We start from the raw sequence: 20,217 nt of genomic DNA on the forward strand, positions 1-20,217 counted from the left end.
TTGACATTAATCTTACCTACGACAAAATAAGAAGGATTTAGGTTTTGGTCTAGCAATTACTGTTCTAAAGCACAATTACGGAGCTCAGAGAATTCATATTGAAGCTGGCAACAAATGCTGAATTTTAATAAGGGGAAATGATAACATTTACCTTCAAATCAATTTTTTCCTGTCTTTTTAGAAAATGAGGGGTGCTACTCATGGAGCTATTCAGGGCTTGAAATTTCTCATAGGAGAGTTTCCAACTTCCCTAAAAATCTCTTCGTCCTTGAGTCCAGCAAATGTGTGATTGTGCATTTGGCTTTGGAAATATTGAAGGGCTTTATTTAGAAATATTGAAGGCCTTTATTTCAGGCAATTTTTCAGTATTGTAGCTAAAATTAATAAAAAAATAATAAAGCAGTGTTTTGCCTGCAAACAAAAATGCAAACAATTCAGTGTAATTAGTAATAAATTGGTAAGTTCCCTTTAATTTGCATCTAAGTTTTGTTCCCTGCTACTTGAATGTCACTCTCTCAGTATTTTCCAGCCAGGTCTGTTCAGTTGTCTCTGCTCTGCCTGTTCCCCACAGCTCCAGGCATAAGAAACAGAGGCAATTTGAGAGGACACTTACGACTGCCAGTTCCTCTGGAGCCTACACTCCAAATGGAGTATTTGGTGGTTGGGACTGTCACCTCTTAGTTCCAGCTCTTGAATTGTACATATTCATGAGCACCTCACCATCCAATGCACTTTTTTAAAGTGCTTTTAGAATTTGTAGCTGGTGAGGAAAAAAAATGCTTGTAGTTCCCCTACAGTAGATCAACCTGGTGGCAGCTGATTGAGGTTCTGATTCAAGGCTTTTTCTCCTCTCACTTTCTGACCCACCATTACTGTCATCCTGTTCCTGCAGGCATTTCTATAAAAGTGTTGACCTGCTCCTTTGAAAATCAACTTCAAATGTAAGTGTTTATTATTAAACTCCTATAGAAGTTTTCTTTTTAAAAAATAGTAAAAAATAGTGACTTACAGAATTCAAAATTTTTCTTAAATGTTTCTAATTTTTATGGTTGCATTAATTATGGTACAAATTTCATCTATGGAAATTACCCTCCAGCTCTGTTCATATCAAATTTTGTTTCTTGTTAATGGACTTGCTAGGAAGAGTTGGCTGTGCTTGGGTAGGTTTCCTTTAAATAATTTTTAATAACATGCTGTATATATATACTTAGTGTAGAGTAATGAAACGGTCTTGAAACAAGAACTCTTTCTATTTTTCAGTTAGAACCTGCACTCTTGACTTTATAGGCTGTAATCAAATTAATGATCTGTTGCAAGAAAAGAAATAATAATATAAATAAAGCAAAACAGAACATTCAAAATTGTATAAACAGTTGGCTTAGTGCTTGAGTATATATATACAAATGCCTTGTTTTGCACAATAATATTTTCATGTAAATTAACCCTATGAAAGGATACATTTATTATGGAGTTTTTAAACAATTTGAACACCTTTGCAAATTTAAAAACTTAGAATTTTGTTTGTCATGGGTATAAGAGTTGAGCTAGAAATTGGGAATCTTACTTTCATAGTACCTGCAGTGGTTTTTACCAGACTACAAGACATTTAGACACACAAATACTCAGAAAATCCTCTGGTAGTTGTAATTTAGAGGTAAATTAAGAAACTACTATGCAATCTCCTTGTGTACAGCTCATGTATCATCTCGCTCAGTAGCCTGAGGCATTAGCAAGCTTTCAGCATGAAATTTAGTGCTAGAGTATGCATTCCTGAGTTATTGTATATCATGCGTACCATATATATGGCTTTTATAGGCATATAAATCACAACATCAGGAGTCTTGTTTTCTAAATGTAAATCTGATCTTAATCTCAACAAGGTGACTAAATTCATCTTAATAAGAGAATCTGATCCTGTGCAAAGGTTAGACTTGGTGAATCATTAAAAGGAAATGGGTATTCTTAGAATTTCAGGTAAATGCAGAGAATAATTGCTCAACTTTCTGCAAGTCTGGACTGTCAGCAAAGAAACACTGTCAATGTCACATAAGGGCTGGGCCAGTCCCTGGTGGGTACAGCAAGCAAATGTGTGAGGGACCATTTCTAGCCTTGAGGGCAAATTGCAGAGTTTGGCATGGCTCACATACACATCCCATCATTCTCCTTCTCTTCCTTCCCTAATCTTCCCCCACCAAAGTCAAATCACAGAACTGCCTTACCTTTCCTTGGGAAGAGTCTATGGCCTGCACTGTGTACTCAGCAGTCCCTGAATGTTGCCCAGAGGAGTGGAGGTTGTCAGGAGCCAGCAGCCCCAGGGACCATCTCAAAAATGCAGCAAGGAGCAGCGCCCACAAGGCCGTGCCAAATCCCAGCATCCCAGCTCTGTGTCTGCTCATGCCCTCAGCCTCTGCTGAAATGAGCTGTATCAACCCAAGTTTATTGCAGCCTTCAGAATTCACTAGTGTATTGTTCACTTCAGATGAGATTGATTAATCTTGTCCTTCCTTCCACCCTACGTTCTACATCTTCTGTAATGGTTCTTGTATTTATTTTGATCACACTGAGAGGGATTAGACCTTGGGTCCCGTTGGCTTGGGCCACAGAGGCCTGCACCTCAAAACGTTCTATGTGGGTAAACCTTTGGCAGCTCACTGCTAGTTCATTTGCTCACCTCTTGGATCACCACACATGGTTTTGAAGCTGCAATGTGCCCTGCTACTGTATTAACATCATAACATTCTCTGGTTCCTAACATTTTCAGTAGTTTGTTTTCCTTGAAAATAGTTTTTGAAATACAAACAGCTCCCAACCCACACAAGAGGTTTGTTAAGTACTGCATTTATCTGCTTGTCTGGGGTGCCAGGCATTTCGAATCAGCAGTGGTGTTTTAGAATGCAGTTGGACATTCTGTAAGTCCTATGAGGAGTAGCTGAGGGATATGGGGGGGGCTCAGCCTGGAGAAAAGGAGGCTCGGGGGGACCTTCTGGCTCTGCACAACAGGAGGGTGCAGCCAGGTAGGGGTTGGGCTCTGCTCCCAGGGAACAAGGGACAGGATGAGAGGAAATGGCCTCAAGGGGAGGTTCAGGTCGGACATCGGGAGTAATTTCTTCATGGAAAGGCTGGGCAGGCATTGGAAGGGGCTGCCCAGGGAGATGGTGGAGTCATCACCGCTGGAGGTGTTCAGTGACATGGCAGTGCTCTGGTCTGGGTGACAAAGTGGAGATCAGTCACAGATTGGACTTGGTGATCTTGGAGGTCTTTTTCAACGTTAGTGATTCTGTGGATTTGAGCCGGGTTATGATGCAAGTGGACCATGTCATTTGATAACTGATGTCTTCAGTGGTCATGGGGGTGCAGTGTAAGGTACAAGGATTTATTCTGCTCTTATATATTGCTATGGTTGTATATAACTGCTGGAAGGGGGCAAATACTAAACTGTTACACCACTGTAATCTAGAGTATCATTTGTTTTCTGAATTCTTTTGTGGTTTGGCAGCTTGGGACTTTACAAAACTATAATGGAAAAGTTAGGAAAACTTTATGCTGCCAGAATCACACTTCATAAAAATTGTCAGTGGGAAAACTCTCTATCAGTTACTTTTAACTGCAGTTACATCAGCAAAAGGGGTTGCAAATATCAAAAATGATGAGCCATCATAAAAAGATCATCATTCAGATTTCTTTTGCAGTTAAAAATGAAACGCTGTTACTGACAAAAATCCTGGAATCATTGAGGAATTAATCCTGAATGTATAAAAGGTGTGAAAAAGACCCCAAACCAAAGTAAACCCCTTTCTGCTCTGCAGTGTGAGAAACATGAAATGTTTGAATAATATGTGTGTACAGGGATTTCCCCCACTTCTTTAGTTAAGCTGATCAGAGTCATAGAATCCCAAAATGGTTTGGGTTGGAAGGGACCTTAAAGCTTCTCTCATCCCCTCTGTCATGGGCAGGGACACCTTCCACTAGACCAGGTTTCTCCAAGCGCTGTCCAACCTGGCCTTGTTAAAGAGTAACACTTGAATTCAGCTTACCAGTTTACAAACCTTAGGTTAATATTTTTCTCTTTAAAAAACAGAGAAAACTTCTTTGTAATACCCATATACAGTGATATTTTTCAGGTTTTATATTTGCATACAGTGCTGCTAGCCACTCCGTAACAGGCTGACAATCCAGAGCACCTTTGTTAGTGTATCTCTACTTCTCATTAAAGAAAGAGTTTATAGAACACACAGCTGATGAGAAATCAAGTAAAAATTTTAAAGAAATCAAATGTGGAAAATCACTTGTGGAAATAGTCACCATTTTTTCCCAGGCCGCCATCAAGTGAGAACAGATTCATCATATTAATGAATTTTAACTTGAATAAGGATTCTCAGTGTATTTAAAACACTTTTTCTATTGAAAAGTATTTCTCTCATGCCACAGCTTCCCTTGTTTAATACTACCAGACTTTTAAATACATCACTGAAAGTCTTCTGTTTTCTTTGTTTGCTTTCAGCATATGAGAAATAATTTAGTCTGTCTGGGATACTCTGATTTCAAGAGTGTATCTTTGTCAGTCAAAGTTCTTAATCATGAGGGCATTTTATTCATAAAATGTGTAACTGTTGTCACAGTAAAATTGTTGCTGAAATAGTTTGTGACATTATTTCAATTATGCAGAAATAATTCCATCTGAATTGTAGAAGAATACTGAGTTAGAAGGGAGCCACAAGGATCATCAAGTTCAGCTTCTGGATCTGACTTGTAAACAACGCAAAACTGAACCAAAAATTTACTCTGTTCATTTTATAGTCACTTAATTCACAGTAATTTCTTATTTTTGACAGTGTTTACAATTTGTTTTACTTTGCAGTAGATGCTTTCCACAAAAGCACAATACCAAAAGGAAGTGTAAGAAATCCCAGCACCCTCAGTAGGTCTGTTATTGCTGCCTCTGAAGTTAACGTGGTAGGTTGGAGTCACTCTTCAGGAAATATGGGCAGGAACTGGTAGCTGAGTGTGCAGAGCTTGGGAGGGAGGAATGAAAGGAGCTTGCTGTTGAATCATATTTAAAAGAGGACCTGTTCCTCATTAGGGAGTTAAGCTGAATACTTCAACCTTCTCTTACCATTCCTAAGTGTCCCAGTGAAGCTGTTGGGATTTATTAATGCATTGAACAAATAAAAATTGTATTTAATTTGCTTATACAGTGATGTGGAGGAAGAAGTGAAAGGGCTTTACAGGAAGTATTTACACCAGGATTGATGTTTTGTATGGGTTTATAATATAAAAAAGATAGCCAATGAGTTACTTTTGAAAAATGAAAGAAAGTGTAGTTGCTTTGCTTTTGTATTTGAGAGGCCATGCCATCAGTTCTGTTTTGGATGAAGAATACTTTGTGACTTGAAGGTATCATAAAATACTGGGAAAAAGACATGAATTGGTCTCAGCAGAATAGTGTACATGTAAAGCTTCTTCCAGCTCGAGAATCGATTTGCACTTGCATTGGCCTCCTTTGAAACCATCCCCAGTAGTGTCTCCAGTAAAGTGAGACAACATCTTTTCGTCCTGAAAGAAAACAATTATTGAAATTGTGAGATTTGGGGGCATAAGTTTTTTGTTGGGTTTTTTTTTCCTTTCCAAAGGACCATACTTCCATTATTTACCTGTTTCTTGGAAAACATCACATTTCATATAAAATAGAGCGTGAGGTTGCCGTTGCTCAGTGTGACATATTATTTACTGCAGTATTCAGCAATGGGGTTCTATGGCTGGCTCAGGCTTCTGAGGGCTTCCTTGACTGGTCTGATTTAAAACACAAGCAGCAAACACCATTAAACTGTCTGCTCGCTGTAGTAGCCAGCTGGGTCCTGCAGTCTCCCATTTACTATTTCTGTAGAGTTCTAGAAAGGCATTTTACAGTCCTTTCCAGAAACACTTTGTTTTACTATGCTTTAGCCTCGTGAAAAATTTAATTATCATCAAGGATAGTTTTGTACTTAATATGTAACAGAGTACACATCCTTAACACATGTACTAGAAAATTAATGGTTTCTTCTTTGACCTGTCAGTAAAATCTTGGAAGCTCAGTGCACTCACACACTCGGTGCTGTGATTCAGTGTGCTGAATTTAGCTGCAAATTTAACCATGAAACATAGAAATCACTGGCTTCAATCACTGAGTGTTTTTAAATCATCCTACATTTTTCACACACATTATTTTCATCATTTGAGCATTTGCTGCAGATGGAATTACATGTCTGACATTTATTTTTAAATTTTTTAAAAAATCCTTTTTTCAAAGTGAAATGAACTGAGAATGTAAAGTAATGCTGGACACAGCAAAAGTCATCATTAGAGCATGGAACATCCGATTGGCATTTATTTTTGCTTGCTGAATTCAGAAATTTCCAAGTAAGAGTTGTAATTCTGAATGTTGGGAATGGAAGCAATTTCAGAATATAGTTGTGATGTGTGAGAGCAATGACATATGTGGTCTCTGTGAGGGTGTTGCATTCATCAAAACAGGTTTTGATTTTGGATTGTTTTTCCTCCTTTCCCATTCCCACTTACTTCTTAAGTTGAAAGCAGCCAGCAGTTTTCAAGGATTTCAGCTGGACTGTGTGTCAGGGAGCAGCTGAAATGTTGAGAGAAGGAAACAAGCAGCAAGGCAGGTGTGCCAGCTGTTGGGGAGAAATTAAGTAAGTACCAAGGCTGCCGTGAGTAGTAGAGCAAAGTAACAGAGTCACAAGGCTGTGGTGCCCATTTTTGTCTGGAAGAGTGTCATCACTAGTGTAGAACACCAATGAGGAAATCTTCAATGAGGAGCGTTCAGTGGTAATCTATTTTTCTGTCAATTTCAATGATTTTCAAAATCAGGATATTTTATGGATGGCCTGGAATTCTGTTCCAGAAGAAAAGTTATTCTGATGTAATATAAAATGTGAGACTGGAGAGAACAAAACCTCAAACAAACAAAAACCCAACAAAAATACTCCCCAAAAATAACAAGTCAGTACACACAACCCACAAAGCAACATCCCTCATTTTAATTGAGATATTCATAAAATGCTGTCTAAAGCTTGACATGGAAGACAAAACATACTGTAGCCACCAAAACAGTGGCAGCTTGCCAGAATGACTTGAAACTTCCTATTACAATGGTGATCAAAAAGGCTGAAAGGAATCATGTAGCTTGTTCAACCTCTATCCCTGTATTTTTTCAGAACTTCAAAGTGTGAAGTCTTCAGTTTTCACTTTGCTTTAGAACTAAATAAAATTTTGAAGTTTTGACCATCTTGTTGACAACTTGTACGAGTTGTCTCTAGTCACACATTCTTACACTTAATTTCCTATAAGTTTCCTTTTGTTCTGATGAAAGAAGACAATTAAGAGAACCTCTTTTATAGCAGTGATTGGAAATCAGCAAACTAGGATCATCTGATTACTGGGTTTCATGGACTGAGAATAGGAGTGTGTGACTAGAAGTACATAAATGTATACTGTGGTGTTGATGCAAATTTGTACAAATTCAACTGATTTGAAGGGCAGTGTTGAATACTGGATGATGTTTAGCACCACTGTTCTCTCTTACTGCTGCTGCCAGGATAGGCAAAGGCTATACTAGCAAGTATTGCGTGTTTCAAGCAAAATGAGTCTTGTGTTGGACCTCACTTTATCCATGTCAAGTCACAGACCTAAACCTAACCAGAGCAAACAGTCTGCTTCTCATGGCAGCATCTGTTTGTTGTGATTTGTGGTCCAGGAACTCTATGTAAGAGAATGAGGAAAGTTGCATTGTTTAAAAAGCAAATGTTCCAGTTGGTGTTCTTGTGGGAACCTGTTCTGAATTATCAAACGTTTGTGTTATTATCTCAGTGGATAGAAACTCCTGTGTTTTGCTCTTGGAAAGACTAGTTGAAAAAAAGATTCAGCAGCTGAGTTAGCTTGTTACCCTCTCCTCATAGCTGGACACTCTGCATCTGCTTATTTTGGCTCAGGCCTGGTGGTGTGTTTGGTACCTTCATCTTCCCTTCCTCTTCCATAAGGCCAAAACCCTCATTTTCTAAACTAGTTCTTTGAGGAGAGGTTTAGGACATCACAAAGTTACCTCAGATTTAGATTCTAAGATTTTTTTTTATTATAATCTTTTTAACCTCCAAGAAAGAGGAAAAGATCTCCGCTTTTGGGAGAATTGAAATAAACCTCATGTCTCGCTGGGAAATAATGCTGAAAGAGGGAGAATATCTTTGAAATTAACATAGCAGGAGCAACAGGTTTTGTTGCCAAGATTTATGAATTTCAGACATTGAAATGTTAAATACATGCTTACTTAGTAAGGTGGTGTAGAGGTGGAAGAGTGTTCTGGGGACATTGCCTTGGTTGAAGTGGACATAAGCAAGTCATTCAGGCTGGTGCTCGGGGCTCTCAGACCAGCTAAGGAAGGCTGCTGTGATGTCCTGGAGAAGGGAGCCTCTGTCCACAAGTATTTCAGTAGATCTGCAGAATGTGGTGAACTCCTGTAGTAGACTTGATGGCCACAAGCCACAGCTGCCTGTATGCTAAGCCAAAGTGCCTGTAGTCTGCAGTAGGCCTTGGAATCCAGTAGCACTGAAAGCCTAAAGTATTCTTTTGTCTTTTGAAGTAGAATCTCCTGTTCACCTCCTGTCACTTCTGCTGCTTGGAAAAACAAATGGAAAAGCCCAAAACCAGAAATGAAAAAAAATTAAGTAACATTTTTCAGTATCATCGTTGGTGCAGAGGAGCCTGTTTGGGAACCTAACATTTGCTATGTTCCTACTCTTTTTAAGCTCTTCTGTTGCCCACATTGTATGCTGGATTCTGCCCAGATGCCTAATCACTAATAAGCTACTTGTTGAAGACGTCTTGGAGGAAAATTGACTCTGTTAGTCAGCCTGGTTGGTATCAGGGTCTGAAGGACATATTTCTCACTACATTATGTAGTCATTTCTCAGTCATTATGTAGTCCTCATGTGGTACATTCAGAAGGACTAAAGCTTAAAAATATCTTTGATGGTGACCAAAGACTGGCAACAAATCCCCAATGTATGTATTGTTGGATTCATTTTCTTTGGCATAATTTAGTATTCTAGTGTGATTTTCTATCAAAGGAAGTCATGCAGACTTAGAAGGGATTGAGATGGTTGGAACCATTCACCTGTCCAGAACAGGACTGGGTAGGGTGTTCATGGCTAAAGTTGTTTAGGTCATTTGCAGAGACTTGCAATACTGGAGTCTGCTCCAGGAGTCTGAAGCTTGTGTGTCAGTGTATTGCAGTGCTTCATTAACTATTACTATTAAAAATATTTCATGGGTGTGTAATGTGAATGATCTGTGTTTTAGGCTCACTCCTTCTTGTCCTCCTAGATGTGGATAATAGAATGTACTGTTTTCCTAATGAAACGTTGCTGTGTTCACCAACAAGCTTCTGCTGTAGCTTAACCATGTTGCTTATGCTCTTTTTTGAAATTTTCATCAGTTGTGGGGTTTAGGTCTTACTTGTATTCCTTTTTTATTTTGTTCACAGCCAGTTCAGATATTTCTTTAGTATATTGAATTGTACAAAATTCTTACTTTCTACTCTAGAAAACATGAAGTTGTTTCCATTTGTACAGTTGGGGAATCCTTTTTATTTGCTCTAAGGCATTTATTCAAAGTTATATGAGTTTATAAGAATAAATTCATATGAATGGTCTTGCATCCAAAATGCAAATTATTTTAAGATTTCTCTGTCATGTGAAGTCAGTGAATATGCAGGATTATTCCACTAATGGTTAAGTATCATGTTTTTTCTAGAACTGCTTCTGAATTTTACATAGGTAAATTTCTGTCAACTATTTCCAACTTTATAACCAAGAAAAGGTCATATTAGAGTAGAAGGAATCTGATCTTCAACTAAATGTGAGGAAAATAATTGACTTGTGCTTCTTTCCATGGTTTTGCTGGAGTGAGATGAAAATGTCTTACACTCACACAGCCATTCAGAAAGGGATCTCCTGCTTAAAGTTGAATTCAAAGTAGGTTACTCAGGGATTTTCTAGACAAGTCTTGAAGTCCTCCAAGATGGAGAGTCCACAGTGGCTGCTCCATATCCTCATAGAAAAAAATTTTTCCTTGTATCCAGCCAGAACCTTCTCAGTTGCACTTTTATGTCCATATTTTCTCTATTTAAACTGTTTTGAACCTGAGTCAGGAGAGCAGCTCTGTCTTGCAGACAGGTTTATAGGGGTAAGGGAAGGCTGCCAGCAGGTTCTCCTGAAGCCTCCTCCTCTCCAGGCTCAAACCCCCAGTTCCCTCAGCCTCTCTGCAAGGCATAGCTTCAGCCTCTCAAGTAGGCTGTCTCACGAGTGTCAGGGAGTGGAATTGCTTCCCTGGATCTATTGGCTTCAGTCCCACAGATGTGTCTTAGGATGCTGTTGATGCATGTGAGATGGATGTTAATATCTTGATGATTCAGCACTTGAGAAGAATGTTGCAATTTAGTCATTTCAGCAATCCAGGGCACTAAGAGAAGTCATAAAATACAGTCAACAAGTGTGTTCTGCTACCTTAATACATTCGTTAGGTTTCCTGTGGTGATGCCAGCTCAGCTGTGTTAATCTTCCTTTTCTCTCTGACTTCACCTCCTCCAGGTTTTAATTCCATTAGCCAGTCTAATTTGTCAGAGAAATAGGGGAATCACATTTACTGTTATGCTCCTACTTTTAACCATGTGGGAATCAGCAGATAGGGTGGATGAGAAACCCAAAGAAGTGCTCTAGAGAGGGGAAGTTGGGTAGTGGCAGCTGAAGCCCTGATGGCGGTGCAGACCAGGGCTGGTGTTTGGCAGCCAACCAGCACATCCTTACCTAGGCACCAGGCACTGCTATTTGAGTGGGTTTGGGTGCTTAGAGCTGTGTGACAGAACTGGAAGCATTACAAAGAGTCAAGGGAAGGAGCCAAGTTCATAAAAATGTGAAGTTTGCCAGTTTGATGCTCCCAGAAACCTTTTAAGTTCCATAAGGGGAGTTAAAATTTAATACTCTGGAGCTAAACATGAATGGAGACAGACTTTTTGTCTGGTAGGAAACTGGTGATCTGTAATGAATGTTGTCTCTAGAGGTTTTCCCTATAAGTGGTTCCTGCTTGTTCCTGTTTTTTGACTCATTTCTAGAATATGTTTCCCACTCCCAACCACTTTTTAACCTAGAAATTCGTCTTTCTGTTTTTCAGTGTGCTTCTCAATAACATGTAAAAAGAAGAGTAAGTGTCAGCATGGATTACTCGTACTGTTACTAGTCCACTTCTGCTTGAGAGAAAATATTCTTTTTGCTCACCTGTAGTTTGGCCAAACACAACATCTAAGAAATACAAGTTTTTCTGTGACAGAAACAAACACCTTTCTCATTTTGCATTGATTGAAGGCTGAAAATTGGTCACATTCTGGTGGAAGAGTAGTTTATGTTCACTTGTTGTTATCTAAAGGTATGAATGTTCTTTTCTGCATAATGGTACTCTTACTTGATTAGATGATGTTTCTAATGCCCAAAATGTTTATGATTCTTTGAAGAGATTATTTTTCCTGGAGTATTTTTTATTTTTTCTATTTTTGTCTGTACGGTTGCTGGACCTGGAGATTGTAGTTGCATTTTTCTAGATGCAAGCAGATTCAACAACAAGCACTGTCATGCTCAGAGAATTTGCTTTCTTACCCCTGAGCTTGGCTCCATTGCTGCTAGAAGGAAAGATTCAATAAGTAGTCTCAATTAATTTATACTTTTCCTGGGCTCTGCTGTGAGTGATTATGTTAATGGTAATTACTTCTGTGTACTTCATAAGAAAGTACTGGGAGATTGTCGGGAGCAGTTCTGTTCAGGCACGTATCCTTCACTATGCTACTGACCTTGTTTATATCCTGGTCAATAAATGTGATTTCTGTAAGATAACAGAAAGATGTCAACTTCTGTTCATATTTTTTCATTGGTTATGAAGAGAAAAAATACAGCTTTTTCCTCAGGGCTGACATGTCCCAAATCATCTGAATTAAAGACTTGGCCATGGAAGCACTAGGCATATACAGTCTGGGCTAGTTCTTCCCATAAACTTTGTTTTATATTTGTATAGCACCAAAAGAAGCACATGAGCTTCTTTTTAGAGCCTGATTTAAATAATTAAGATAGATTTTTAAATTTCAGGTACAGAGAAAGAGAAAATACTAGCAGTCACTGTCACTGGGAAAGGTATTTTCTCTTCAGTGTAATACATTTAAATTTCTCTCACTGGCATGATTCACATCTTCATTATGTTTCAAAAGCAAGTGCAGTAAACAAATAGGACAGCAATATAAAGCTGTGTTGTGAAAGTAAGCTTTTTAACTGGCAGGGATGGATACCTGCCTTGGAATGCTGGGTATTCTATGTTTCTGCTTTTTTAGAAAGCTATTTCAGAAACTGACATCATAACATTAGGGCAAGATACTCATTACTGATATGACTGAAGCACTGGAGATCATTAGCACAGAGCTGGACTGTTACATTCTAAAATTGTCTTAAGTAACCGGGCAGCTTCATTTTCTGTTCCAGTGTAGTTCAGAATACAGTATTATTCTGAACAGCACTGTTCTTGATAATGAAATAACCTTGTGGCTTTGTTACAGTCCGGTGCAGTTCCCTGGTTTTGGCCAACTATGTTGTCAGTAATGTAAATGGAGAATAGATTTAGTGATCTTTTGTAACAGGCCAATGTGAGCAGTTCTGTTCACCAGACAGACACCACAACTTCCTATTCTTTAGTTTCTGTCTATAATTTCTTCCAAAATCTAGACGGATTACAGCCAGTTTCATACCAGCCACAGATGTTCTCTTCACAAGGTACTTTCACACCATATTTAAAGTAAGATTTGGGTTTTGTGCAATACTGACTCCTTCCCCAAGCCCTGCAGAAGATTGCTGCAAAAGCTCTATTCCCTTGCTCTACACTGGGCATTTCACAGACTGTTTTCTTCAAAGCAAAAACTCTTGAGACCAATAATTAGTTGGAAAAGTTCCCAAAGTACTTTCTGTTGGGCAGTGTAGTTCCAATGGATCTGTGTAAGAGGTTGAGATGTAGGATGATTTCTCAATGTTTGCAAAATGTGCTGGTTTGGGAGGTTACAGGGAGACGGAGACGAGAGCAACAGGATTTGAGAGACTCTCAGCAATGCAAGCAGGACACTGGGTGGGACAGTGATTCTTCCCTCTGACTGCCTGTGGCACTCTTGTTGCAGAGGTGGCTCTGCTATGTGCAGAGCAGTTGCTGAACTTGCTCACATTACAGAGCACAAATAGTAGGTTGCCATAAAATGCTTTTTCAGTGGACCAGTGGTGGTTCAGGAACAGCTGGCATGGACTGGAGCTTTTCTAATAGTGGTTGCTCAGATTCGACCTCTTCATCTCACAAGTCATTTGGAGTATATAGATTTGTCTTGGGTAGGTACATTGTAAGGTTCTTCTTCTTGCTCCATTTCCCTGTGTAGTAGGTCACAGGTGACATTCTAAAGCTGGCATTGTGGTGACAAAAGCTGTGCCCAACTCATGCAAATTGTATGTGCAGTTCAATTGTACAATGTTCGAGAACCTCCAAGGGGGGAGGTGCAAGGCAATGGTAGTTAGCAACTTGATTTTTCATGAAGGTATCGCTAAGGCTGTGTTTGCTGCTGCTGTTCCCACATAACTTTGAAAGAATCTCATCATATTCTCACAGTAACTCTTTGAAGCATCAGTGGATCTTAACTAAACTTGAACTTTCCCAGAATGCTTATTTTGTTAACCAGGCATCTTGCTTGAATTGAACTGGAGCAGATTATTGCATGTTTGTTTCTGTTGACAGCAGAAATTAATCCCGATTAATTTCTACTGTTCAGCATTTCACTGGTGGGAAATAAGAGGTAGCATTGTAGGCACATCAGAGTTTGGCTACAGCCTGAACATCAAAGGACCAGCATTTCCCAAGCATGTGCAAGTGCTGTGTTACCTGAAGGTCACTGCTTGTTCAAGCTTTGAAGTATGATACTATACATGGTGCATGGCCTTGGAGAAAATACGAACATTTCGTGGAAAGAATGGGTATTTTTAAACTTGTATTACTAACTGGTACTTCATGTAGGTAAAGTTAGGTGTGTTAGCACAGATGCAGAAAGTGGGTTTTAAGACCTAGCAGTGCTCTTTGCTTCTCCTACATGTAAGCATTGCCTGTCTGTGTGTCTGTCACCGCTGCTTTCTCATGTTCTATCTTGAGACTCTGCAATAAGATTATCTGAAAAGGAGCTTGTAAGAGGCACGTGCTCATCTTTGTCTCTTGAATTCAGTTTTATTGATCCATAGTTTGTTTGGGATTTCACATCTAAATCTCCTACTCGACATGCCTCTCTTATAACAAAACTTGTGTTTCAGAAAGCTGATGATCCTGCAGTGTAAACTTTGGGATTTATTGTTTTCCTCAATAAATTAAAAATGCATCTTGTTTGGGGCAAAAAAGATGGAAGAGAGAACGCCATCATCAAGCCACAGCCTAAATTGGCACTAGGTTAAATTCCTTTGACTGGCACTTCTTGGTTTGAAATTAAATTCTAAGAAATTAAAGAACTTAAGATGTGGAAAAGTATAGCTTGGCTATCACTGAATGGTTGAGGTTGGAAGAGACATGTAAAGCTATAAATATACATGTGTGAAGTTACAGTGTACCTTAGGAGTCTACATAAATTTCTTATGGAACATACTTTCCATAAGATAATCATGCTCCGTCTTTATTGTTAAGATCAGTTTGTCCCAAGTACTTGGTAAAGTGTATGTGTATGAGTCTGTTAGGATTATGTGTTGTTATCTCATACACACACACAAATGTAGTAGTGCAATTTGTGAACTTCCATGTATATGTATGCACAAGGAACTAAAGTCGCCAGATCTCACCACTGCTCATTTGCTAGTAACACAAGGAACATTTTCTCAAAGGAAAAACATCAATGGCTCTTACTTGATATAAAGAATTTGTGCTGGGCACATACAAGTAACACATTGCTACTGAAGGTACAGGAGATGTGGCCTCATGCAAACTTGTGTGTGTGTGTAGGTGTATTTTTCAACTTCTTTTTCTCTGTTTTTTGCTCCAGTTTTTCATGGTTCTTCCTTCTGGAAGCAAGCATGAGTTGTCAGTGAGCATAGCTTATCTGGCTCGGTGTCAGAAGCAGAAAATACCTCAGTCAAACACTTGCTAAACGAAGGGAGGATGTGAAATTAGTGCCTGCTTGTGTTACTGTTTTCTGATACTCATGCTGAAAACATGAGTACCAGGTTTACTCTGCAGTTCATGTTAGCATGTTTAATATTTTTGATGAAACAAACATCCTTGTTACATTTTTACGTATTTCTTGCATGAAACATTGTTAGTATTGTTGAGACATCTGTTAAATTAAACTTTTGTTTTTATTTAGGTGTATGACTTGGATGGCATCTCCTTGATTCTGGACAGTTGCAGCATTGATGACAACAATCCTTGTATCCTTTACAAAAGAATTCTGTTTATTGAATATGACTCATGAGAAAAGGTGTGGGGGTTTCACAGATTTATGCCAGCATTGCATTCACTGGGTATCTAAATGTAACTGGCCTCATGAGCTTCCTGGTTATATTTAAATAGTTCAGAAGTGAGTGAGGGCAGAAATAGGCTTCCATGAACTGGATTCTAAGTAAGTTAACTGTGGTTATATTCTGTTTCCTAAAATAATAACTATTTCTGGTTTGCAAGTGCCTATTCAAAGAGCTGTGACTGAAATCTGAATTCAGACTCTGGTCATTGTATCAGATTGTAGAGCTTTTGCTTCCACTGAAATCTGTTCAGGAAACTGAAACAGGTACGCCATAGATTCTCTACGCTTATTAAATCAGATTGGGGAGCTTGTTCTAAGCAGAGACAAGGCTAGCAAGCTGTTATGAAAATATGTATAACTGAGAGAATCAGTGATGGAGATTACTGAAATGTTGGGGAGATTTTAATATTATTAAATATATGTTAAATGAAGCATTGTGCTTCATCTAATTTCTTTTTCTGGAATTTAAGAGCAGAAACTTCCAAAAATAAATTGCTATTAGAGGGAAATAATCTGATATTGAAGATAAGCAGTTCTTAAGCAGAGTTATCCAACTCTACAAGTAATACAAGTGTGTTCAGTGAGCTGTGATTTTCTGTAATGTAATCATTAGCTCTTTGTAAGTTTCTGGTAAGTGCATCTGGAATTCAAATATCTTTCCTATAGAGAGTCATGTCAGGTTTTTTATACTGAACACATGAAACAGGTTTTCAAATTATTATGTAAGAAAAAGCATACTTTTTTAAACAAGTATCAACAAACAAACAAAAGAGTAGTGAAAATGTTTCATATTCTCTCAGTTGTGTCCTGCAGAACATAATCTACATATAAATATATCTTAAAATGATGAAATAATGTAGATGATAGCACAATGTTAACAAGCTGGGTGGAGGAACAAGAGGTGTAAGTATCCTCTGAGTTATTCAGTTTGATGGTTTATATCCATGAGTTTTACATCCTCAGTATTCCTGTAGTTTGAGACCTGGCAGTGCCTCTTGACAGTGCACTGAGTGGCAGAATTGTATTTCCATGGTCCACATCTGGTAAAGGGCACTGCTGGATGTGGTGGGATGGCCAGGGAAAGTTACCTTTCCCTAAATGGAAAAGCAGCCCTGAGAAAACCTAGTAAGGAGTTTGGTCCCAAGTGACTCACCTTTGCTGAAAAGCACAGCTGTGCAACCACTTCTAGGATTAATCCTTCATTTTAGCTGTAGTAAAAGAGGATAACGTTTGAGATGCTCAAAGGGTAGAATTGTAGTTTATGATCCTGAATGAAAGGAAAATAAAATACCATGAGACTCTTTACTGTGCTTTGAGCAAAGTAGAACCTCTTGCACCTTTTGATACAGGCTGACATTTTATGACTGTACCATAACCTTCTTACTAGAGGATAAAACTTTGTTTACTTGGTTTTTAAAGCCATAATAACACCTTTTAATGGAAGTTTTCACCAGTGATCCATAGCATACACTATTGGGGGATATGGAAAAGTGAGTAGCACATGGGCACAAGGAGGATTTGCCTGCTGTGGCAAAGTTTGCTGCATCAGCTTCTGGAGTGCAGCTCCTGGCTATTGCTGTTTATTGTTTTGACCCCTTGCTATTCCACGTGCTCTTGTGCTACATGAAGTTAATACTCCCCTGCTTCTTTCCTGCCTCTAACATTCCTCATCTGCTGCCTTCCCAGCAGGTTGTACACAGGGAAGTGGATCCGCCTCTACTTTCATCTGCTTTGCAGCATGTTTTGCTACTTCTGGACACCACAAAGCAGGTCCTTAGTAGTATGTAGGGGCCTGAATCCATTGCATAATATTTCTTTGAAGAGATTTGACTGTTTCTTTGCTCTCTCTGTGCACCCCAGTCCTTCCTTGCACAAATCCCAGAATCACTGAATGGGTAAGGCTGGAAGGGACCACAGTGGCTCATCTGCAGTTTGCCAAGGTGGGGTGGAAAGCTGCAAGAAAAAGCTCAGCATAGCTCTTCAGACACGGCTCCTTCAGAAGTCATGTCCAGAAAGTTCACTTTACATTTTTATTCCTAGTGCCTGTTTTTGTGGTTTCAGGCTGTGTTACTTGGATTTCTCCTTGGACAAAACTGACCAGAAAAAGTTTCACCCAGAATCCTTTCAAATCCTTCTTAGATTTCTTAGTAAGTCTTGGTAGATGCACATTTTGTTTTGGAGTCACCTCAGCTCTACAGTTAAGATGTCATTGTGTTTTCTCCATTTTACTAGAAAAGTTCTGCCTCCAAATTACACATACAAAATTTCTCACAAAAAAGTGTAACTTTTGTGGTAAAAGCGATAGGATTTTTTTCTGGATGGAAAAAAAAATAATTTCCCTGAAGTGTGCAATTTATCAGGAGAATCTAGACTGCCATGTTAGATGTTAAAGGAGCTCTTTATTACCTTTGAGAGGAAAAAATTCTTTGATAAATCTTTTTATTTGTAGCATATGGAAGCATACTGAAAGAGGAAATGGGTCTTCTCTTATCCTAAAATAAATTCCTTTATAAACCTGTCATTACCTTAAAATTGCATCCTTTGAGATCCTGAACAGTTCTGTAATATGCATAGAACTACCTGCGAGTTTGTGGCTTACGAAATTCAACTGACATGTTTGCATTGCTTTAATTAATTGTTTAAATTCATCCTTCAGTCCCCAGTTTGGGAGAACTGTTGTCTTGTCAAATTGCATCTCAGACTTGTAACTTCTACATTTATACTAGCAAAGAGGTTTTTTTCCCTCAGGATATTTCATGAGTAAAAGCAAACAAACCACCACTCTCGTTAGTTACAGGCATGAAAATGATTATGGACAGTTAAAAACCAATTTACTGTACATCTCTCATTATTTGAATCGGTATTTTAATTTTCCAGTTACTACAACTTTGCATGTAAATTCAACAGAGAGATGCTGTAGGATGCCAGATTTTCCACTTGTGGCTATTAGGCTTTCAGTACAGGACAAAAGGTAAACAGAGTGAGTCTGGGGAGATGCAGATTCATTAAGAGTTAATTCAGAGAAGTGGTTGCACAGCTGTGCTTTTCAGCAAAGGTGAGTCACTTGGGACCAAAACTCCTTACTAGGTTTGCTCAGGGCTGCTTTTCCATTTAGGGAAAGGTAACTTTCCCTGGCCATCCCACCACATCCAGCAGTGCCCTTTACCAGAGAAGGTTTAATACCACTTTTTCTATACCCATTAAATCTTCCATGGATTGGCTGTCCATAACTGTCCTTCTTCTTTCAAAGGAAAACAGGATGTTTCAAAATGCAAGCAGAGTTACTTGCCTTTAGATTAAGGAGAGATTCCTGTATGAGCTAATCTTTTAGTTTTGAAAATTCAGTTTCTTGTTCTGCTTCTGAAAAGTGGGAACATTGTGCTTTACCTTTGTAACCTGTGCTTAAAAACAAATGTATTCAATCCACTAAAGGATAGCAGAGTGGGTTGGAGATGCCTATCTGGGTAATACCAGTAAAAAATTTACTCCAAATCCTGCTTTTCAGCTTACTCGTGTTGAAAAGGTGTTCTAAATTCAAATATCTTATATTTTGCTCTCTTGAGTCATCATCTTCGTCATCTCTGACTGGCTCTGTCATCAGACAAGAGCCCTTCCTTTTGTTCTTGCCTTTTACCTCATCCTAAGCTCTTCCTGCTCCTTCCAGCTTCATTTCTGCCCTTTCACAGATTCCATTTCCTTAAGGTAAACATGAGGAGGGAGGTCAGCCCATTCCGATCAAAATACTTTTGACCCCAATCACTCAAAAAAGGTGCTTATGAGAGGCTTTAAATAAACGGACCTGTTTATTATTGAAGACTTTTCAGTTTACGTTAACTAAACTCTTTGGTTTTTCACTGCTTCCTGATATTTGTGCTCATGAGTAGCGCACACAGATGTGTCTTTTTTTGCTTTCCAGTGGCTGTCCATAGAAATATTTATTACTATTTTGGGGAAAAAAAGATATTATCTAGAGTACTGCAGTGTAATAGCTGTTAGTGGTAAAACTTGAAAGTCAGAAGTGAACTGCAGTTTCGAAGATGGAATATTCCTGTTTTTTCAGGCTGCTTGCCAATCTTACCCTTTTGAGATTCTTACAGAAGGTGTCTCAATAAATTGATTTTGTCAATGTCTGGATTTAATCAGAATGACCTTATCTAATTATCTATTTTATATTAAACTGTTAATTAACACACTTTTGTGTTAGCCAAGAAACCAGTCCAACTTGAAGAAAAGATACCCTGCTGTGAGGATATATGTTTATATATACATGTGCATATATACATGATGAAATATACATGCATATGTGAGTAAACACCTAGCAAGCTATGTTTTAGGAGTAAGAATTTTCAGCATTTGTGAAAGGAAAACTGTGGTTGATATGAATATCCATACACAGATCCTTTAGTTTGAATAATGGATGAAAATGTAGAAAGAGTAAGTTAATTTTCAGATACTCTATCCAAAGCTGCTTCTGTTATGTTCAGTCATCTGAGAGGTAGACTGAAAATACTTTTGACTTCATGGCAGCAGCAAGTATAATTGTGGTTCATGAAACTGGCTAAAGCTGGAGGAAATCAAGTTGCTATGGTCTACAACAATGGCAGTTTGTT

The 20,217-nt window shown here is 38.6% G+C and overlaps 1 protein-coding gene across 2 annotated transcripts in view; it reads left to right on the top strand.

Moving 5' to 3' along the window:
• Window positions 1-20,217, top strand: part of ATXN10 (ataxin 10) — a 97,427-nt gene that overhangs the window by 64,743 nt on the left and 12,467 nt on the right. Inside the window, exons 10-11 of one of the 2 annotated variants that reach the window (XR_014226331.1) lie at window positions 893-941; window positions 15,452-15,515. Coding sequence is in view for 1 of the 2 variants with exons in the window: in XM_082279760.1 (XP_082135886.1) it covers window positions 15,452-15,515 (64 nt within the window). In the remaining variant the exon portion in view is untranslated. The remainder of the gene's footprint in view (window positions 1-892; window positions 942-15,451; window positions 15,516-20,217) is intronic. The other variant, XM_082279760.1, reaches the window with a different exon arrangement.

Source organism: Coloeus monedula (genome assembly GCF_965178545.1).
Source record: "Coloeus monedula genome assembly, chromosome: 4".
Classification (NCBI taxonomy): Eukaryota; Metazoa; Chordata; class Aves; order Passeriformes; family Corvidae; genus Coloeus; species Coloeus monedula.